The sequence below is a fragment of the Myzus persicae genome, unplaced genomic scaffold (genome assembly GCF_001856785.1).
Source record: "Myzus persicae strain clone G006 unplaced genomic scaffold, MPER_G0061.0, whole genome shotgun sequence".
Lineage (NCBI taxonomy): Eukaryota > Metazoa > Arthropoda > Insecta > Hemiptera > Aphididae > Myzus > Myzus persicae.
Genome location: NW_019102455.1, coordinates 16804 through 37768, shown reverse-complemented (window position 1 = coordinate 37768; position 20965 = coordinate 16804). Strand labels below are relative to the sequence as shown.

General features: G+C 30.5%; 5 protein-coding genes across 7 annotated transcripts; 3 read left to right on the top strand and 2 right to left on the bottom strand.

Annotated features, from left to right (window-relative positions):
- The first annotated feature begins 306 nt into the window (after nucleotides 1–306).
- Nucleotides 307–2945, top strand: LOC111032195 (ceramide-1-phosphate transfer protein). The gene is made up of 4 exons (XM_022312443.1): nucleotides 307–881; nucleotides 978–1180; nucleotides 1265–1440; nucleotides 2337–2945. The coding sequence occupies exons 1-4, from the start codon at nucleotides 778–780 to the stop codon at nucleotides 2460–2462; spliced, it is 609 nt and encodes a 202-aa protein (XP_022168135.1). The 5' UTR covers nucleotides 307–777; the 3' UTR covers nucleotides 2463–2945.
- A 2338-nt stretch (nucleotides 2946–5283) lies between these two features.
- On the bottom strand, nucleotides 5284–7665 carry LOC111032186 (NKAP family protein CG6066-like). Its single transcript, XM_022312435.1, has 4 exons — nucleotides 7446–7665; nucleotides 6508–6607; nucleotides 6307–6439; nucleotides 5284–6240 (listed from the first exon to the last, which is right to left on the bottom strand). The coding sequence occupies exons 1-4, from the start codon at nucleotides 7544–7546 to the stop codon at nucleotides 5852–5854; spliced, it is 723 nt and encodes a 240-aa protein (XP_022168127.1). The 5' UTR covers nucleotides 7547–7665; the 3' UTR covers nucleotides 5284–5851.
- Nucleotides 7666–7750: 85 nt separating this feature from the next.
- LOC111032187 lies at nucleotides 7751–8646 on the top strand. 2 transcript variants are annotated; one of them, XM_022312437.1, is made up of 3 exons: nucleotides 7751–7846; nucleotides 8045–8227; nucleotides 8295–8646. In XM_022312437.1, exons 2-3 carry the CDS (start codon nucleotides 8122–8124, stop codon nucleotides 8489–8491), a joined length of 303 nt encoding a protein of 100 aa, XP_022168129.1. In that variant the 5' UTR covers nucleotides 7751–7846; nucleotides 8045–8121; the 3' UTR covers nucleotides 8492–8646. The 2 variants fall into 2 exon arrangements, with proteins under 2 accessions (XP_022168129.1, XP_022168128.1); XM_022312436.1 differs by having other exon boundaries at nucleotides 7780–7972; nucleotides 8295–8576.
- An 11-nt stretch (nucleotides 8647–8657) lies between these two features.
- LOC111032183 lies at nucleotides 8658–12365 on the top strand. The gene is made up of 2 exons (XM_022312425.1): nucleotides 8658–8752; nucleotides 8834–12365. Exon 2 carries the CDS (start codon nucleotides 9115–9117, stop codon nucleotides 10606–10608), a length of 1494 nt encoding a protein of 497 aa, XP_022168117.1. The 5' UTR covers nucleotides 8658–8752; nucleotides 8834–9114; the 3' UTR covers nucleotides 10609–12365.
- On the bottom strand, nucleotides 12033–19126 carry LOC111032185 (probable serine/threonine-protein kinase DDB_G0267686). 2 transcript variants are annotated; one of them, XM_022312433.1, is made up of 4 exons: nucleotides 18965–19126; nucleotides 17804–18097; nucleotides 14280–14547; nucleotides 12033–12919 (listed from the first exon to the last, which is right to left on the bottom strand). In XM_022312433.1, exons 2-4 carry the CDS (start codon nucleotides 18023–18025, stop codon nucleotides 12390–12392), a joined length of 1020 nt encoding a protein of 339 aa, XP_022168125.1. In that variant the 5' UTR covers nucleotides 18026–18097; nucleotides 18965–19126; the 3' UTR covers nucleotides 12033–12389. The 2 variants fall into 2 exon arrangements, with proteins under 2 accessions (XP_022168125.1, XP_022168126.1); XM_022312434.1 differs by lacking the exon at nucleotides 18965–19126 and adding an exon at nucleotides 18521–18709.
- Between the last annotated feature and the right edge of the window lie 1839 nt (nucleotides 19127–20965).

The window sequence follows — 20965 nt, the reverse complement described above, 5'->3', positions numbered from 1 at the left end:
GCACAAAATAGGTGAAACTATGATACTGCTATACACTCACGGTGAAAATATAGCATAATAGGTAGTTATAGTTTCATCCTCAGATCATATTATTTTTTATTATGCAAGACAGCTGGTATGACGTAAGGTTTCACCTATTCTGTGCTATGGTGGGAACTGCTAACCACGGGTACCGGAGTACGATACTACCGTAATCCCGCGGTAGGGTCTTATCATCTGGTAACACTTGCCCCGGTATCCGACAACAAGATTATAATAACAATATTATGATTTTTAATTTGATTATTATTGTTATTTGTTATTGTTGTAGGGACTCGCATAAACAACAGAGCCGGTACCTACGCCGATTTAAATATTTTGCGGACTCGACAGTCGGCAATTACAACGATAACGTTTGTGCCGCAAGGTGCACCGATTGGCGGTTACTTATTAGTAATTAGAGTATTAAGCGTAACACGTCTTATCGGCGATAAGTTATCGCACAACCGAACGTCTTGGCTCTTTTTAAAAGTAACAAGACGTGTACAGTAGTGTTTGTCGTTTGAGACGAGCACAATCGTCAATACTTGACCAAAATAAAAATATTTTTAAAGCATAATTATTCCTCGTTACGCCGCGGTCGGTCTTCGTTATTTGAAATTTTATAAATATTTTAGTGCAATATTTATTGGAACAACAATTTACTGTCTTCGCGGTGGATAGTGGATTAGCAGTTAGCACGTTCCCGGTGATTTCTGTCTGTAAGACATAACTACAGTAATTAATATTGATGTAAAGATGTTTAGCGTGGCGGCTGTGCAAAATGCTTTTCAAGAAGCTCTGGTCAATGAAGATGACGTGGACGTGAAGAACTACGCGTTGGCCTATCAAGAACTTTGCAAGTAAATATCGCGGCCCATCGATGACACTCAAAATATTGTTGACAAAACGTTCAAACGACATTACTCGTATGCATGCTTTATTTGTTGCCCTTGCAGATTCTGTTCCCAACTGGGTCGTTTGTTCGGTTTCGTCGTCAGTGATCTCGAGGAAAAGATTGGATTCCTTAACCAGCTGGTAACCGAAGACGAGCAAAATTTTTCCACTGTTCAGACTATGATACTCCATGAGATCTCCAAGCAATTGGTGTTCTCCGGTCGTTCTGGCTCTATTACATTGTTGAGATTGCATCGCGGTCTTGGTAAAACATCCAATTAACGTTCTATGAACGTGTCTTAAGTACCCAACTTCTAATTTTTACTATAACTGATCAATGTTTTTTCAGAATTCATTATTCTATTCATGTCTAAACTGGTTCACCTCCAACCTGATGATAGCACAAAACACTGTGCTCAAGAAGCATATAGCAAAACATTGGCTAGACACCACACATGGATTATAAGGAATGGTGCTCTGTTTGCTATGAAATTCCTACCTTGTCAAAAAGTCTTGTATAATCAGGTTGGTATTTTGAAATTTTATGTATCATATTTCCATTAACACATTTAAAATACTTATAATATTATGAACCAATATTTCATTTGAAGCAAATTCAGTTAAACATACCATTCGAGATTTAAAAATTTGCTTGTTTTGCATTTATAATATACGATAAAATGCTGATAACGTATTGCTTAAAATGTTGTGTCACACACTACTGAAGTTTGTACTGGTGGGTCATGACCCCTAATCAGCCTGTCTTAGATATTATTTCTATATATACATTTGTACAAGCACCTACAACACATTTAATTTTATAAAACATTACTTATATTTTTATTCACTTATTTTTACTTGAGTATTAATATGTAGGCACCGTCATTGTGTATAGTAAAATATAGTAAATATTCTATTCAACTTTAAAGTTTTTTTTACACAAAAATTAACACTTGATCATATTTAGTTTTTTAAAATTTTAAATAGGTATCTTTAAATTGCACTAAAAGAAACAAAATATTTTGAAAATTATACCAATTCTAGTAAATACATGTATGAAAATTTAAGATCTATATTTATTTATTTTTAAATTAGGTACTTACTATAAAAAGAAACAAAATGCATGGAATTTGTTCTAACTTGATCTACATTCAAATTTATGTTTATCTCTAACTATTTTTTTCCTAATTTTTTAAATGTACCAAAAAATTTCAATTTTGGCCTCCCTTAAGTACCAACTAGATCCAATTTCACTCCCACAAACCTCCCTCCAAGTTAAAGAATTTGCATCATTATAAAATTATTTAATTTATCTTTCCACTTAGAATCTAAAGTTGCATTGTTAGGAAAGTGCAACAATTTAAAATTTTATACAAATAATAATATGTGGTCTAAAAAATATTTTTTATTTTTTTATTTAGACTATTGGCGATACATCCGTAGAAGAAACATTGAAAACTATGCCTGAAATGATTTCCAAAGCTTCTATGGTTCATGAAAGAGTAAATAATCTACTCTTAGACTATGAAATTCTGAATATACCGTGAAAGCTATCAAACTGACTGTGCAGTGAAGTACTTATTAATTTGGTTCAATGTTAATTTCATATAGCATAGACCTTCTATGATCTATATTGAAGAAAAGTATACATAGTGATAATTTCCATTAGTTATTAATTATCTGAGAACATTTTAGTAAATATGATTGTGTGCTAATTTTTTTTGTCATTGTGGAATCATTTAAACTTGACATGCCTATAATTAACAAATATTATATATTTAAGCATTTTGTATCTTATACCTGGAGTACCCTATTTTGAAAATGAAGTGATTCGTCGATTTATGACGCAATTCTTTTCATCATAAGCAGTTTATCAAACTATTCAAATAATCTTAATGTGTCAACGTTTTCGATTAAAAAAAAAAATAGGACACTTGTGATTATGCACATGAGTGGCATGACAAAAAGCTTAAACCATTCCATAATGACTGAAGAATCAAAACAAAATAACATTGATCTTTATAAATAATTACAAGCCAATGATACTATTACCATTCAGCATTATACATAAGGTATATTTAATTATATTTTTAATATTTTGCTCAATCGATTAAAAAAATTAAATAATATTGGATAAATATCAATAAATATTATCTCAAATAAAAAATTATCATAGGATTAGTGTTAAAATCTTCATAAGACCATATAATATTATGTAATGTACATTGATTTTTCATCTGTAATAATTTAAGTCTTATGATATGTCATATAATGTAATAGTTTCCATTTTTATCTCAAAATTGTATTAAGTAAAATTTATTGGATTTTATTCTGATGTAGGTGATGTTTAAGGAATACTAATAATAATTTTACTATTTTATTTTATATTAATATATTATATAGCTCAACATAACATTAATTACCATACTTAGCTTTCTAAGAATTGGAACATAGACTTAAAAATGTATTTTATGATCCTATATTATATTTTTATAAAACCTAATTTATAATTTTTTTTTTATTAATATTATGTCAGTTAGTTTATATTTATATTTATTTATATGTTATTTCATAATAAATCTATAATGTTAATGTTTCTCTTATTTAATAACCAATGAGCAGTGGTGCATACTCATTTTGTACCAGAGCTGTCTAGCTCATTTCAGATAATATATTAGGGATCACTGAACTGCAACTCATGTCTTAACATTTTTACTTCATTATATGAGTGGCTTGTGACTTATCAATGGCAACCCTTGTAATATATAAACTTATATCTTTCTCACTAGGTACTTTAACTGTAAGCATTAAATATGAAAATATATGGATGGATTTGTGGGGACAGTAGAAAGAGTTCATCAATTGCTGAAGTATTACTTAGGGATCTGGAGAACACAGGTAGAACTCAAATTATAACAATAACTGGTCTCTTATCAGGACTCCAGCACCTACAAAGGTTAAAGACATTTGCCTATCATCGAAAACACTTGAATGGAGTTAAACAACTTAGGGAGCAAAGTTTGATTTAGTTAATCAATCACATCAATCACTGTGTTATTAGGAATATGTTAGTCAAAATGCATCAATCAAACTGATAACACTGATAAAATAAACCTCTTATGTCTGAGATGTACGTACTATTGTTGTTCCTGTACCTACACATTTTCTAAGAAAAATCATACTTTCATTCTGCCACCGAATTGAAATTATGAACTATTGCCTCAATATAATAGACCTAATACATCTCAATTTTATCAATGATTATAAAGCTACTTTATAACAGTGTCATGAATTTGAAAATACCACACGGAGGGCCGCTGTTTGTATATTATAATACATCTAGCCTGTTTATGTTTGATGATTAATTATTATTAGATAAATAAATGGTGCTAACAGGTATGGTAAATATATTTTAGTGAAAAATGCTATGTACGGTGCATGATCTGTAGGTAAGGGGAATCCATACCTTTAAATGAATGAAAAAAAATAAGAGCTTTGAATATGTGTAATGATTTATACATATAACCATTGATTATAAATACTGTAAATCAATAACTATTTTTAGCAAAGATATAACTAATAGATTTTTAACATCTCCCATGTTTTGTCAATTGATTTTTATTTTTGAGAACAATGCTATAACATTATAAATAGTTATGTTAATAACAAGCAATTTATAATCATTATTGGAAATCTTCAATTAAAATTTAAAACAATGTTCCTGAACAAAAAATGCATATTCATTTGAGTATAGTATAAAATATTTTTATGATTCATAAAAAAAATCAAGATTAATATTTTTACAATATTTTGATGTAATTATTTTATATTAAATTGTTATCAATTTATCATAAACTTACAAAGAAATCAGATACTCGCTAGTTGCCCCACTACCTCATAGTTAAATTTCTCGATATTATGTTATAATAAAAATGACAAAAGTACTTAATTTTAATAAATAAAGGATTCCTATTAAGTAACTATAATACAAAAAAATTTCCATGAATGTTTAAGTATTTAATTATACGGGAGTCCAACATTTTGGATAAATCTTTTAAAATAGTTGCAAACTTGCAAATGCATCTCACCCATGAATTTGTGTTTTCCACATAAGTTCTGCCAAATACAAATCTAGAAAATGTCAATTAGTTTCAAAACGCTTTTTACTGTCCAATTTACTAGACCCACAACCTCTGTATTTTGAGGTGTATTGCAGTGTCTGGATCAACAACATATGAGGGTTGTGAACTTGGAAATTGTAGGCTTTCTGATAAAATTATACCTCGTACATATTTTTGAATGATAAGTACCAAAATTTTTTCTGATCGATCGAGAAGACAGGTGGCGATAACAAACAATTACCAAGCATTTTATACATTGATTTATTATATTTTAATCATCAGTTAATCATACATTCATAAGTGGAGGTCTCTTCATTCTGATTCATAGCTTATATAGTGATGGATACAATTTTTTATTTTTTTGAATGATGATTAGTTCTATCAGTGTGACTGCTGACTATTGACCATTCACTATATCTATGTGTATCAAACTTAATAAAATTATTTTAAATACTTTCCCACCAAGTATTTCCTCAGGGAGAAAACATGTGTTCGGTCAATATAATTGAGGTATAGAGTAGCCACTATATTTAAGTGTTAACATTATATAATATGATAATTATGAACAATTTTTTTATTTGTATTTAGATAAAACAACATAGAATAAAAAATGTTCCATCACAAGTTATGACAATGAATACTTTTTACATCTCCAATTTCAAATTTGTCTCATTCTCTTAGAGTTTACCTTTGAATTTTATTATACAAATATAATACCTAATGAATTTTTTTATACAAAAAACAATAAATTATAATATTATATTGTAATCAGTCAATAATATTACTTAATACTTCATGCAAAACTGAATTTCTAATTATTTATTCGAGGTTTTGCTTTTCACCATATCCCTAAACTGAGTAAGAATTTTATTTTCTCTCTTCTGTCGTTCTTCTTTACTGAACATAGCCAATGCACGTTTTTCATCAGCAGAATAAATTTGATTTTCTTTACGAATACGCACAGCTTCCATGCGCCTATGTCGACTTCCGCTCATCACATACCCAACTGACTCGTAAGATGATATTTCATCACATGTCAAACCAATTTCACCACGCCGAGGAATACGTTTACCATCTTGTACATAAGCTGCCATGGCTGCACCTTCCCCGGGTAACAAAGCGTGGCCATACTCTTTTTGTGTTAAAGTGACATTAGGCTTCGGTAATGGTCCCACCATGTCATCTACGGTAGGTTCTTTGGCACCTAATAAATAATTTAAAAATTATTAATTTCATAAAAATAACGTTTTAAAAAAATGAGCTTACTAACCTTTTTTCTCAATCCATTCATCACCTTCGCCTTCACTACTTGAATAACTTGAACTGTCTGATGATACTTTTCTCTTCTTTTTTTTCTTATGTGATTCTTTGTGTTTTTTAGCTTTTTTGGACTTTTTTGATTTCTAAAAAAAAGATAAAAATATTAAACAAATAAATACCTTGAAAATTCCAAAACTTTTAAAAATATTACCTTTGATTTATCTTTTTGTTTCTTTCTTTTCTTATGCGATTTAATTGGAGCGATTGCAAGATTATTTTGATTCAAAGTGTTTTCGTCATCTGTATCTAAACTGTTTTAGAACAAAGTACAAAGTAACAACTATTACTATTTATTGTTATGATCCTAGAAAATACTTACATACTAAACAAATTTACATTAATGTAATAATTAGTAAATTTGTGATACCTTTTTAATTGTTTATGAATCTCCAAATAATATAGGTCATTTACATAGATTGGTACTATACATTATTATGGTGAGACAAAACCGAGAGAAAATTATAACTAAAAGATTTTATTTTATTAAGCATGATACTATTGATTTGGCAGTAATTTCTACTCAACAAACGTAAAACAAATATTTTTGATCCAAATAATGTACATAGATTTTTTTAATTTTTTACATTAAATTAAATTTGTATACAATCAATAGCATTATATTATTGACTGTAATTCAACGATCAACACATCTTATTAAGATTGTTTTTATACTACATCAAAGGAAATGTAAATTAATGTCCAAGAAATAAACTTCTGACTAAGAATAAAACTTTCATTTAAATAACTTAGTACTTATTTAACATTTTAAATCTTTAAATAAAAATCAAAAAATCTTCATGCCAAACAGAACAGTATACTAAATCAAAATGCATGCATTTTGTATGGTCAATAAACCTAACAGCAAGAGTAAATAAATGTTGAAATTTAAATGTATCACAACAATTATATCTGATACTGACATTTGATAACTCAGTAAACAATTGTTAAGAACCAAGTAAGGGACAATACCGCTACAGACATATAACCTGCTCTTTATAATCGAATCTCAATTTTCAATAATATATTTACTTATGTTTTGCACAAGCTAGATATGATGTTAAAAAAATATGATATATGAATATATATTACTTGTTGGTAGGTTGTGGAGGTGATTTTTCCCAGATTTCTGGAACGCCAATCAAACCGATATTTTCACGTTCTTTCCGTCGTCGGTCATTATAAGTCGACATTGTCGTATACAAATAATAAATATACAATCACAAGTGAGTAGTGACTAGATACTGCTGTTCTGTTTTTTTCAATTTTGAAGAAAAAGGATGTAAATTCACAATTTGATTGTTTATCAGTTTATCACCCTTATAATCATTTTATCACTTATCAATTACCACTACAATTGACTTGATAACATGTCACAATTTACCATAGATCTTATACCATCTTATACCTTATAGTGATTATTATTCCGCGTGTTCCTAAACTTTTGCATATTGTTATCAAATCCATATAGTTTAAATTTAGTTCTCTTCAAGGTAAGGATTTGAAAAATTCATATGCAAATATTTTTTGTAAAATGTATTGTTTTAATTCTTCAGTTCAAAATTTACTCTTAACCCAATTAAGTATCATACATTCTAATAATCTAATTTGTATTCCGAGTATGAAATAAAAATATTCTTTACACTACAAAACTGTATTAAATATCTATATTTTATTAAAATTTGCTGTAGAGTTTAAGGATTGGAAAGAAAAGGAGGAATTGGCCACATCGACACGCTATGTCCAACATAGAGGATGTAAAACCAATATGGACAAAACTATCACTACCAAATATTTCTGCCATCGGTCTGGAGCATTTAAATCAAAAGGAAAAGGAGAACGTGCGTTAAAGATAACTGGATCTTGTAAAATTGGTAAAGAGCCAATGTTATAATTTTATACAATACATTTTTTTATAATTTTTATTTTTTAATGATCAAGATAAATGCTGTCCTTCTTTTATAAGAACTGTTGCTGGACCGATTAGTGTCGAAGCAACATATTGCAAGACTCACATAGGTCACCAAAATGAAATAAGATTTCTTCCTATTCCAACTGGTGTTCAAGAAAAAATTGCTGGTATACTTGTATTTATTTTTGAGATTTACTCTTACCAGGTGGAGTTGAACATGGTCTAATATATTAATAATAATTAATATTGTACTTTATTGTTTTTCTCTGTAATTATTCTGTTTTTGTATATTATTTTAACGATTGATTGTTTTTATTATTAAATACTATACTTAAATAACAGTCAATGTTTTTATATATTGGTTCATAGTAACAACTAACAAGTAACAAATTGTGATTGATATTAATGTTTGTTTTATTTTATGTTATACAATTGTTTATATATGTATTAGGATATTATTCCAATTAATGCAGTTAATGTGAATCTTGTGAGTATTATATTCAATAACATAAATTTTAATTATATTTTGAAATTATACCTTTTTATGTACTTATTATTATATTTATAGATAAAATTGAAAATGGAATCCCGCCAAATGTCATAATTGATCAGTTACGCAATGAAACTGATTATAATATCGAAAAAAAAAATATAATAACAAGGAAGGACATATATAACATTTCTGCTAAATTTGGTTTACTCCACAAGTACAAGTTACATGATGTTGATGCATTAAGTGTGGATCTTCAGGTAAAGCGATTTGCTCAGAATCCTAATAAAACATTAAATCCTATAATTTTATACAAAACACAAGGAACTGAGTATTTCCCATTAGAAAAAGATGATTTTATGATAATTATATTTACTGAAACACAAAAGGCTGTTCTTGAGAAGTTCAGTAGTGAAAAATTATGTATAGACTCTACTCACGGCACGAACCAATATAATTTCAATTTAACAACTATTATTGTGATTGACGAATTCGGTGAAGGATACCCTGCTGCTTTTTGTATTAGTTCTAAGATTGATGAAGTGCACATGACTGTTTTTTTTTCAAAAATCAAAGAAGTAACTGGTTCTCTTACACCTAATGTATTCATGAGTGATGACGCTTCTGCGTACTGGAATGCATGGATAAAAATTATGTCTCCTATTCCTAAATTTCATCTCTTATGTAAATGGCATATTGACAACAATTGGCGTAAAAATTTAAAAAAAATTGATGGATCAATAACTACAAAAGCGTACGTTTATAAAACCCTCCGTGTCTTACTAGACGAATCTGATATAACAGAGTTTGAAACTTTATTAAGTTCTTTTCTGTGCAAGTTAGAGGAAGAGCCTGCAATGCACAACTTCAAGGCATACTTTCAAAGTACTTATGTTCACCGGAAAAAGTTGTGGGCTGCATGTTACCGACGTCAGGCTATGCTCAATACCAATATGGTTTTAGAAGCTTTTCATAAAACTTTGAAGCATGTCTATTTAAAAGGGAAAAAAAATCAAAGGCTTGATGCTCTATTGTGGCATTTACTAAAAGTAGTAAGAGATAAAAATTTTGAACGACTTGTTAAGTTATGTAATGGTGGTAAAGTAACTCATTTTGTAAATGCTATTAACAGTCGACATCGCTCTGCTCTACAAGCTAGTTACAAAGTTATTAAAATATCAGATGATACTTGGTCGGTGGCATCTAATTCATTAGAATTAGATTATTTAATTAAGCAAAATAAACCATGCTCGTGTAAGGTAATTTGTATTGTGTGCAAATGTTGTGTTCATTTGTTTTCTTGCACATGTTATGACTACAGTATTAAAAACAACATGTGTAAGCATATACACGCTGTTCGGATGAATTCAATGCTAAATAATGAAGATGTGAGTATGGATGTAATATGCAATCCTATAGAAAACGACGAAGTGTGTATGAAAATGCCTGCTGCACAACAGCTTACCATACCATCAACTGAATCTGTTGCTAATAAAATTCAGCAATTGTATAATATGTTTATATCACAAGCAGGTACACTTGATGATAAACAAATCCAAAAAATAAACTCATCAGTAGATTCTAGTTTAACAGTTCTTTACCAACAAGAAAGCAATTTTGTAAAAAATTTAGAAAATCGAGAGCCATCTAACAAAAATGTAGATAAACAGATACGGTTTTATTCCACGAAAAAACCAAGGACAAAAGCACCGGAGGAACAAAGGCTAAACAAGCCGACAATAAAAGTTATGAATCAAATAAAAAATGATTTAAAAGGCATAGACACGCCATACATAAATATTGACCATAATTTTGAACATTCGTATGGACGATTTGAGCAAAAGAAGAAATGAATTATATTATTATTGTATTTTAGTGTATTTTATAAATGTGTTTTTATATTTTTAATTTTTTTATATTTTACATTATTATTTTTTTATATTTCTATAGGTATCATATTATTTATAAGTTATAACAAACAAGTTTATGAGACACTTGCATCTTTTCTAATACTTAATTTTTTAAAGTTTCCTTGTATGTTATTTGTGACTTATATCATTGATTATAAAGAACATTTTTTTCAAATAATTATTTAATAATGTAATAGGTATAATATGAATTTTTATTTTTGATTATTTTCCGATTATGTGATAAGACAACTGTAGTGATATGTGATACTGATAACACTATTGCTGATAAGAGGCGCTGTCTCTAGACGCTCGTGTTTCATTTCAGTCCATCCGTAAAATAACAGATTACTGATAAGTCAATCGGCTTGATTACCTCCCCTCCAGCGGCTGACCGATCAGATGAATTTAGGAACACACGGATTAAGGCCATATCATTTATTCAATCCCACAGGTTGAGTCCACGATAAAATGTTATCAATACGATAACGTTTTATCGTCATTATTCGAACAATGTGGATAATTTTAATTTTTTATTTTAGACAACTATAGATAGTACAACTACGTATGTATTTTTGTACTTATTACAGATAAATTCCACACATAAGGTACCTACAGAGTACAGACTATAGATGTAAGATTAATAATCGTCAATTATTGTGGTTTCATTGTCCGCGGTTTCGTTATCCGCTCAATTTTACTGGAACGCAACCCCCGTGAATAACGAGGGATTACTGTACAGAAGTACAGACAGGGGCGGATAGGGCCGCTAGTTTTTTTTTGTTTTTGGTTATTGGTTGCCTGCAATGGTTAATCGGGCAGAACAGGGTTAAGCATGTAACAAATCGAATTTCCGCATATTGCCTAGTGCCTACCAAGGAGGCTGAGATGCACTTATTGTAGCCGCTCATCGAAGTGTCCACAATCAAAATAAAAAATAAAATAAAACATATTATTCATATAATCATAAAGATGGTAATATAGTATTCACCTAGCGGGGCCTGTGTGGATTGCCTACCTGAAAATATAATGCTCGCATTATCATTTATCACCATCAAGATTCAAGTTTCTTAAAATATACAGATGGCATTCTTAACGGACAACGAAGTGCACGGGATCACCTAGTAATACATAATATTATAATAATAATAATATATAATAATATTATTATTTGTAAAATTATTATAGTATTGAAACATAGTCTTTACCGTAGAACTATACCTAGCCAACAGATCCACTTTGGCGTAATATATAATACAGTTTCATTGCAAAATCAATATTATTATACGTTTTTACTTCCGGTTGCCGTTTTTATCAGAACATCTTCAACATTTTATCAATTGCAAAAGAAGTTCGGGAACCAAACAACAGTTATCTTATCCATTTATTCGCAAATAAGTATAACAGGTAGGTACACAATTCTCAGGTATAATAGTGTGAGTATAATGAGACCTACGTTCATTTGAATGTATTTAAAAAATCCAATCAAACGTTACAACGCCATACCTTTATGATTGGTAGGAAGAATCGTTCAAGAGAGAAAACTTTGTACAAACTATAATTATGAAGACCTGAGTGGAGTATAATATGAAAATATGAAAAGTGTAAACAAAAATTGTGCGATTTAGCGAAGGTAGAAAAAAAATTCAAATAATTCTACGGACAATTATAGTTGAAATCGGTCGCGTAAAAACTACTGACAAGTCGAACATTAAATATTACAATCATCAGAGAATCAGACAATTGCTATTGCTTTCTCGAGAACGCGGTCCCTGTGCTTGCCGAGAGTACGACAGCTCCTGTTCCCGCTCTCGTCGACGGCGCTCCTGCAGTTCCTGCTCCTGCCGTAGTTGATCTAAATAACGCTGCGCCTGCTGCTTTTCCTGTTGCCTCCACGCCTCTTGCTCTCGCTGAGCCCGCAGCTCCCGCTCACGTTGTGCACGCTCTCGCTCGCGCTGCGCTTGTAACTCTCGCTGCTGCTGTTGCTGCTGCACCACCCGGTTGTTTTGCTGCCATTTACTATGGGGGTTGTTATGGAAATATTTGCTTTCGTTCAGGTGTTCTGGTGTCCGTTGATAGTGCATAAAGTACAGCGGATAGAAGTCGTAGTCGTTGTACTTGACGTACACGCGGCCGTTGGGGCTCACCGTCGTGTCGACACTGCCTGGCGGTACGATCAAATTCCCCTCGTTACGTTTACCGGATACCCGATGCGTTTTATTCACCAGCACCGCACAGACGATGATCACCCGACTGTCTGGGTTGGCCGGCCACGAGAACAGAAAAATAAAATAAAATGTATTTCACTCGACTGTACAATATTACGTGCACGCATATAAGGTTAGGTTAGGTTACTTAACTAGGTACTAGTTAAAAGTAACGCAGGTAACTTTAACTTCTTGACTCGTTAATGCCCACTCGGCAGACTCGCCAGCTGTTTGTCAACACGGTTAAAGCCACGTACAAGTTATTTTAAGAACCATAAACTATTATAAAACTGCGTATGCATGTGCGAGCCGAACCTATCGCGAACCGCTCGCGAAGTGTTCGTGTCATATTCGTTAATTTCGCGTACACACTTGCGATCCGCTCGCGAACCAATACCGACGTCCAACCTACAACGAACTTACCGACAAAGGTGGGCATTAACCAGTTAAAAAGTTTATTTTTTTTAAACTTTTTAACTTAACTAGTTAGTTTGTTTTCTAATTAACTTATGAACTTAACTAGTTTAATTTACAGTTGAAATAACTTAGCTATTCTCAGTTGATTTTAAAAAAAAACCAATAAGTTAAAAACATTTTGAAATTTTTTGTTTATACGTAAATATTACTATATCAGTATAAAATAAATATAATCCAATACTATAATAACACAAACATTTCTGTACTTTTTCTTGATAACATAATTTTGTGTATATTAATATATTTATTTTATAGTTTAATTTAATAAATAATAAAAAAGTAAAAGGGTATACAGTGCACATTATGATAAAAGTTAAATCAAATTGATTTATAATTTATAAATTAGAAACTAGAAAGACACATTCACTCTTTATGTGATTTACTTAAAAAAAAAAATAGATTAACTTTTTTTAAACTGAGTTAAGTTAATTTTTTTTTCTATATTAACTTTTAACTAATCGAGTTAAGTTTATAATTTGTTAACTGTTAACTTTTAACTTATTGATCTTGTGTCCTCTTAACTTAACTTAACTCGAGTTAATTATTTTCATTAACTTGCCCACCTTTGCTTACCGAAATACCAGCAGTATCGTTCGTACTTGTCTACTAGTAACTACTAACTATATGTCTTCCGAAGATTATGCGATACTGGTAATGAGTAGTGCGACTATATTGATGACCTATTTGGAAGAAAAGTAAAAAAAAAGGCTAAAACAACGACGTTGGTGGCAGACTGATTTGTACAAAAAGAGGAATGGTATGGAGCTATTATTGGATTTAAAGTCACAGCTTTCACAGCAGCTTTACATTCGAATGTATCGACAACTATTTTTGAGGACCTTTGAATTTTGGTGCTTTTTTTTTTAGTCCGTGGAAGGTGGAGAATTTTGTAGACAAACAAACAAAAATTAATAATAAACGCTGTCACAATACCTTCTTTGGTGAACTTGTCGGCATAATAGTTGGCATAGTCGGCGTCGTCGCTGAACGACACACCGTTCCCGAACTTGGAACGTCGAGTGCGCCGCCAGTCAAGTCCGTTTTTCAACGACTCCACTGCCCTGGACTTGGTGGTGACGTGATAAAGGATAAGTTCCTTGTCACTTTGTCCCACGTGGGCCAACCGCATTTCCTCCTTGCGCAACAAGTACATGCCATACATCTGAGGGGCATTTACCGTGTGTATCAGATTGACGTTGCACTGCAATTTTATGTGACATAAAACGATAAATATTTTATATTTATATTTAGTTAATATAATATTATTGATTAACTAATCAAATTTCGTTAATTTGTAAAACTATAAGAATATATTATACTATTTTAGATAATAATTCATTATAAACACAAAATGTATACCTATGAATTATGATTGTGTTTATGATTTAAATAATTAACTTTTTTTATATGTTATGTATTGGACTCTGCTCACCCTTAAACAAACTTTGTTTATTGCATGATTTAAATTGTAATACAGGGATATCATATCTAAATCGTATTTGACGTACCCATATCATATTATTTGATCACAATAAACTATTATCATCATTAGTTCTACACTTCTACCTATTAGTTCTAAATGGTAACACACGCCATTCAAAATGCTACACTAAAGCAAACATTGCTTTATTCCCTGTTATCACTGTAGTACATTGACCTTTTACTCGCAATTAAAAAATTGGATTTGACATACCTACTTATAACTTCAAAAATAAGTAAAATACCAATGGCTCAAACAATTAATTCGATTGAGGCACTTATTTGACAAGTCAAATATCTGATGTACAACGAGGTATGGACTTTTGGACATGCCACGACAAGACAAATGACTCAGCTCTAAGCCCGGCTTAAAAAAAATGTGTCGATGAGGTTAGTATAATAGTATGGTAACGTAATTATATTATTCTTCGGGTCTCGACACTGTAACCCTAAGTCAGCTTGGTAATGTAATTATATTTTGCATCGGTTAGGTTAGGTTAACCAATCTTGCAATATGTGATCTAATTAGGTACTGTAACTATAAATTATATTATAACGTTAAATAACAAAATTTCTCCTTTGTTATTACTTGGTTGGCATGGCAACTGTAATGGTCAGGAAAAATTTAGTCTGAAAAAAATGTTGTGTTCAGCCCCCAAAACATAGGTACATAAATATAATATGTATGGCAATAAAATTGAGGGCGTGCTCGTAGATTATAATCAATCTCGGAATAATCTATGTCTTGTCTCTTATTGTTTAAAGTGTTCGATCACATTCGATATTGTTTGCTAAATCATTTATCTGACAATTTGTATTATTATATTTTTTTTGTGTACTCGATGAGGTATTTTTTTCTCAGTCTATTTATCAGTATCACTCGTTGTAGTTTAATAGACCATATAGTATATATACTAGACATTGACAATATTGAATTTGTTTTAGTAGTACGCTTATTATATTTTTATCATAATGAAAATCCAAAGGTCATCGCTATTGACGGTGTCTTCGAGTACATTATTAGATTATAATTAATAATTTCAATTTAAGATATATAGTATACCACATAGTACGGGTATATATAATTATATTATATTTTTATGATATAATATCATTGCATAAGAAAAACGGTTCTAAGCGGAGACGGTATGTCGGTCTAGTATATTTTACATTGTTATTAATAATTATGAATACGGTACCCTGTAAGTTGAATTAATATAATTCATAATTAAAATTATTCAATACTTCAATGATTTTGGAAAAATATTATACATATTATATACTTATGTAAAATTGAGCTGTTTTGAAACCGAATTACAACAAAATTACTAAAATCTTTATTTTTTGTGTAGATATGTTAATTCATCTAATAAATTTCAACTTAAAATACCTAACTATGAAAAAAGCTATGTTTGTGTTCATTTTTTAGATTTTTTAGTTACGGAAAAAAATGCTTACGTAGAACCTTGTTTTAGATTTTCAATCATCAGCTATACAAATTGAAAATGTTATACATTTTTAACTATAAAATCATTTTTCAATTTTCAATATAAGAAATTTTGTCAACATTTAAACAATAAATTATAAATAATAAAAAAAACGTGACTATGTATTTTAAATATTTTTTAACTGCTTTTGTAACAATATATCAAGAGTCTTGTATTACATTTTCATGCTTTTTGACCCAACCAATAACATTTTATTGACATTTACAGAAGAAAAAAAATGAAAATTGAAAATGACCGACAGCTTAAAAGAAGTTAAAATATTTTTAAAATTGTATCAAGTATATGAATTGAAAAAATAGACATATAATGGTGTAAATTTCAAGTGTCAACAAGTATTCGTTTTTGAATTACAACAAAATAAGAAAACCGTTACACGAGAAATCGAGTGAATATCCAATGTTGTAAAAATGTCTTCAACCGCTCATAAAAATTTAATTTGACTTTTAAGGTAGACATTTTTTTTCGATAAAGGTAGACAAACTTATGAGAAATCTTATATTACATTTTTCAAACTAAGATATAAAAAGTAAAATTTTTATTAATTTCTAACTCAAAATAATTTTATAATTTTCATGATTTTACGAACTTTGTAAAAATTCTAAATTCAAAAGCTCATAAAAATTATTGTGGATTTAAGTCAACTTTTTTTTTAGTTTTCACTAACAACAACTTGCGAGGAATCTTAAATTACATATCCGAGCTTTTGACCTATTGAAAATTTTTAAATCAACATTTAGTTTAAAAAAAACAAATAATAATCGAAAATTTCATATGCCTATAAAAAGTTCAACACAAATCAAAATATTTTCAAAATGTTATGGTGCATAGAAAATGCTCACACAAATATTCAGTGAAAATTGCATGTATCTAAGGTCATTTTTGCTTGAGTCAAAATATTTTGAAAATATTGGGCCATGGCCATTTTAAACATATGTTGGCCATTAAATTATTATTATCGATATCTAAATAATGTCACGACACTCGTTCGACTCCTATGAGTCCTATGACCATACGTAAAGAATGTGACTCCTATGTCCATATCTAAAGAATGTTTTTCTACTCTTAGGAAAAGACATTCCACCTAATGCAAGAATTTACATCATACTTGTATGTTGATTGTATAACTACCCAAGAAATAACAATTTGTACATTTTATCACGTAATAAGTAAACAAAAATTGCAAAATATTTCAAAATCTTCGAAAATTACAAAAATTTACAATTACAATTAAAAATAAAATAGGGAAATCGCTGGTCCGAAGATAACTCCAATTCGTGTGAAGTTACGATACATATCAAACCTGGTTTTTACTAAAGAATAAAGATGACTCTTACAACTGTTATGAATTATAATAACAGTATACGATGTCTAATAAATTACAAGTACACCTACAAGGCACCTATACAAATATAACTACAAGGTACCGAAATATTATTACTGTGGTCATTGGTCGGTCGTCGTTATACTCACCGTGGAAAATGTCTTGTGGACGAGGCTTTTGAGTTGCATGGAGTCTTTGTGGCTCAGGTCGTCGAGCAGCTGACCGGCGGCGGCGGCGGCGACTGCGACCGCGCCATCATAGTGGTTGGACGATTTATTGTGCCGCCGTTGCAATTGGACCGCAGCTTGGGTGCTAAATTTCAAATATCTGGAGTCTCTACTTGTGTAACCGCGATGCGAATACATCGACATCGTAGTGAAGAACCGCTGTAAATGAGACGTCAATATTGAAACGTGTGTTGCAGTTTGAGAACGGTGAAGTTACTGAAAACAAGACATAATAACAATAATAATAACTGATAAAAAATAAATGTTTGTAGTTGTATCACCATATATATTATATTATTATATATATAAGCAATCCTGGGAGAGTTAATGATAATTTGTTGATAGAAAACATTTTAAAAAGTCTAAAGTTAATAGATATCATAATTTTTTTAAACTCAGTTAAGTTAAAATTATATGAAAACTTACAATTAACTTATCAACAGAATGTATCATCAATAATAATTATAATATATATGTATTGTTTAATTTTCATAAATTAACGAAATTGGATTTGATTATATAAGTAACCCGTTAGGTATTTTTTTAAGTTTATTTCGTTAAAAATCAGTTAAGTGAAAAATTATGTTAATGAAAATTAAATTTTATTAGGTAAAGTTAAAAAGTTAAAATTAACTTAACTGTAACTTTTCAACTTGTTAATGCCCGGGGATTGTATATGACGTAGGTACTCTATAGGTATTTATTCTGTATGGTGTACAGCTCCTTTATGCCTGCACCCGTATACTCGGCGTGGAATAAAAACGTACCCGGACGGCGGACCAAACGAGATGCACCGATCGGCTTCGATGCTTCGAATGGATTACAAAAATTTAAAAATACCGATTTACGACGAGTATGACGAGGTCCCGGATTGTAGCCGATCCACCGCCTGCGGCACTAGGCACATTCCGATTTTGCGACGAATAAGACCAGGGTGAATTTGGAAGATTTAAAATGTTAAGCTGAAATTCCGTTTCAATGCGTATATGCAAAGTCGAAATTCAAATCTATCGGATTTCACACATCGTATGTATGATATTATTTAAAGGTAATGATATCACTTGTAATTATACGTTTGCTCACCCGACGCACAGCTAGGCGATCTGTCCGAGTGCCGCTCATAGAATGTGAATTGGACATCTGCAGGATTCTGAATTCTGGAGTCTTTTCTTAGTCTTTTACTACGACTATACGTGTTTTCATTATCATATTAATACAATAATATTATATTATATTGTTATTTGTTATTACTTATATTATTATTGCTATCGCCGACGTCGTTATTGGTGCACGCTGGTAGGCGATACTACCTAGCCACAATCAACAATTTCGGAAACATCCAGACTGGAGGTCTCTCTATTTTTCATGCACGAATGATGCTTATTGAATTAATTGAAATGGTAAGTTTTGATGTTTGAGTTTTATTGCGGGCGGGGCAAAGATCGCCACTCCGGCAGCTACACTTTATAACGAGAATTTACAGTGACAAACTGCCGACTGACAACACTTAAAACTACACTGAAAACTAATTGTGGTCGACAATATTGGTAATGAAAGCGAACTATTTATTACGGAGATAACGGTAACAGACTCGTGGTTCACCGGAATCGCGTCGGAGGTTTGTATTCCTATATGTCGAGGGCATTGTTATCGCACAAACATTATCATAGTAAATAATTTTTTTTTAATCGTCAATAAAAAACTACCTAATTTAATGACTGGTTTTAAAATATGAATTTACTTATCTTAAGCTCTAGACAAAATTACCTAAACAAACAAAATATTTTGTGACCTTTTTTATCTTTAGACTTTAACAGTGCAATTACAATAAATTGTATATTAACTATATTTGGTTCCTTAAATTGTTTACTTATAATTTATACAAAATTATACAATAACAGCGTATTTATAAATGTACAATATAATGTATTTAAATACGTTAACCATTAGACGTAAACCTTATATCTATTTAAAAACAAAAAATGTGTTAATTTATAAAATAATATTTATAGATCTGTAACAAAAGTTTTGTGATAACGCAAAAATAGAATAAACAAAATATTAAAAATGAAAGAAGAACCGTAAATATAAGTACGACGCCTGCCGATACTTATATTCAAAATTGTCTCAATTTACACTTTTACCTTCCTCCTGATCGTCGGAGGGCTCTCGAGGTCGTGTATTCCAGAATTTGATCAAATACTCTGTACAATATAAATGTATAGGTATGTGCTTATAATGTCATATAATGCAGTCAATAATAATATATTTTATGTAATAGTATGTCTTACCTGACTCGTAGCTGTCTCTGGGTTATGCTGTAGGAGTTTTAGGTGACACAAATTAATTACTCAAAATACTCGAATCAAAATAATAAAACGCACTGATTATTGCTCGTCATAAGGAGTCCAGTTGTCGCTCGTAGAATTTGGTATTATAGAGAGGTTGTTACTCTGTTTGGTGGTGCGCATGCACTGGTGAGGGGTTGTTGAATTGGAGAGAGGTGCTCATGCACTGGTGAGGGACGATCCTGTTGTGCCGAACCAGGTTTTTACGATTCACAATTCTGAAATTTTAATTTTAACCATACGGAAAAGCTAATACGTCGGTCCATTTTAAGCACTGTATTTAGGTAAACTAATACGGTAATATAAAATATAAAATTACAATCACAAGTATAAACACTACCTATAATAGTTAAGTATGTGTATTGGTAGGAACCATTCTCGCGGAAATCAGTGTAGTACCTTTTGTATAATAATGAATACTGAACAGCGTAAATACAAATCCAAACAGAACTCAGCCAAAACAGTGAAAGTGAAAGATGTAAAAAAATGTCATCTTCCCGAAAATCTGTGAAGTAGGTAGGTATAACATCATTATGGCAAAATTAATGAGTTGAAGAGCGAAGAAAAATATCAATAGGTATGTAAGAATATTGAATAGTATATATTATATTATTATGTAAATATGTAATATCAAAATAATTGTACAATCGTCTTCTTGATCGGTTGCTTAAAAATGAAAAACAATTATTTATGACATATGGATTATATTACAATGGGAAATCTTATTCTCTATGGT

Bases quoted from the DNA above. Each gene is read 5' to 3' on its own strand.
- LOC111032183 (XM_022312425.1), top strand. From the start codon at position 9,115: ATGATAATTATATTTACTGAAACACAAAAGGCTGTTCTTGAGAAGTTC.
- LOC111032195 (XM_022312443.1), top strand. From the start codon at position 778: ATGTTTAGCGTGGCGGCTGTGCAAAATGCTTTTCAAGAAGCTCTGGTC. The intron at 882-977 runs GTAAATATCGCG...TTGCCCTTGCAG, and splicing joins GCCTATCAAGAACTTTGCAA to ATTCTGTTCCCAACTGGGTC. The intron at 1,441-2,336 runs GTTGGTATTTTG...TTTTTTATTTAG, and splicing joins AAAAAGTCTTGTATAATCAG to ACTATTGGCGATACATCCGT.
- LOC111032186 (XM_022312435.1), bottom strand. From the start codon at position 7,546: ATGTCGACTTATAATGACCGACGACGGAAAGAACGTGAAAATATCGGT. The intron at 6,440-6,507 runs GTAATATTTTTA...TCTTTTTTTTAG, and splicing joins AACAAAAAGATAAATCAAAG to AAATCAAAAAAGTCCAAAAA. The intron at 6,241-6,306 runs GTTAGTAAGCTC...ATTATTTATTAG, and splicing joins TGAATGGATTGAGAAAAAAG to GTGCCAAAGAACCTACCGTA.
- LOC111032187 (XM_022312436.1), top strand. From the start codon at position 7,888: ATGTATTGTTTTAATTCTTCAGTTCAAAATTTACTCTTAACCCAATTA. The intron at 7,973-8,044 runs GTATGAAATAAA...AATTTGCTGTAG, and splicing joins TAATCTAATTTGTATTCCGA to AGTTTAAGGATTGGAAAGAA. The intron at 8,228-8,294 runs GTAAAGAGCCAA...TTAATGATCAAG, and splicing joins AACTGGATCTTGTAAAATTG to ATAAATGCTGTCCTTCTTTT.
- LOC111032185 (XM_022312433.1), bottom strand. From the start codon at position 18,025: ATGTCGATGTATTCGCATCGCGGTTACACAAGTAGAGACTCCAGATAT. The intron at 14,548-17,803 runs GTGAGTATAACG...ATAAAATTGCAG, and splicing joins TCCACAAGACATTTTCCACG to TGCAACGTCAATCTGATACA. The intron at 12,920-14,279 runs GTATTGTGACAG...CGGCCAACCCAG, and splicing joins CGACAAGTTCACCAAAGAAG to ACAGTCGGGTGATCATCGTC.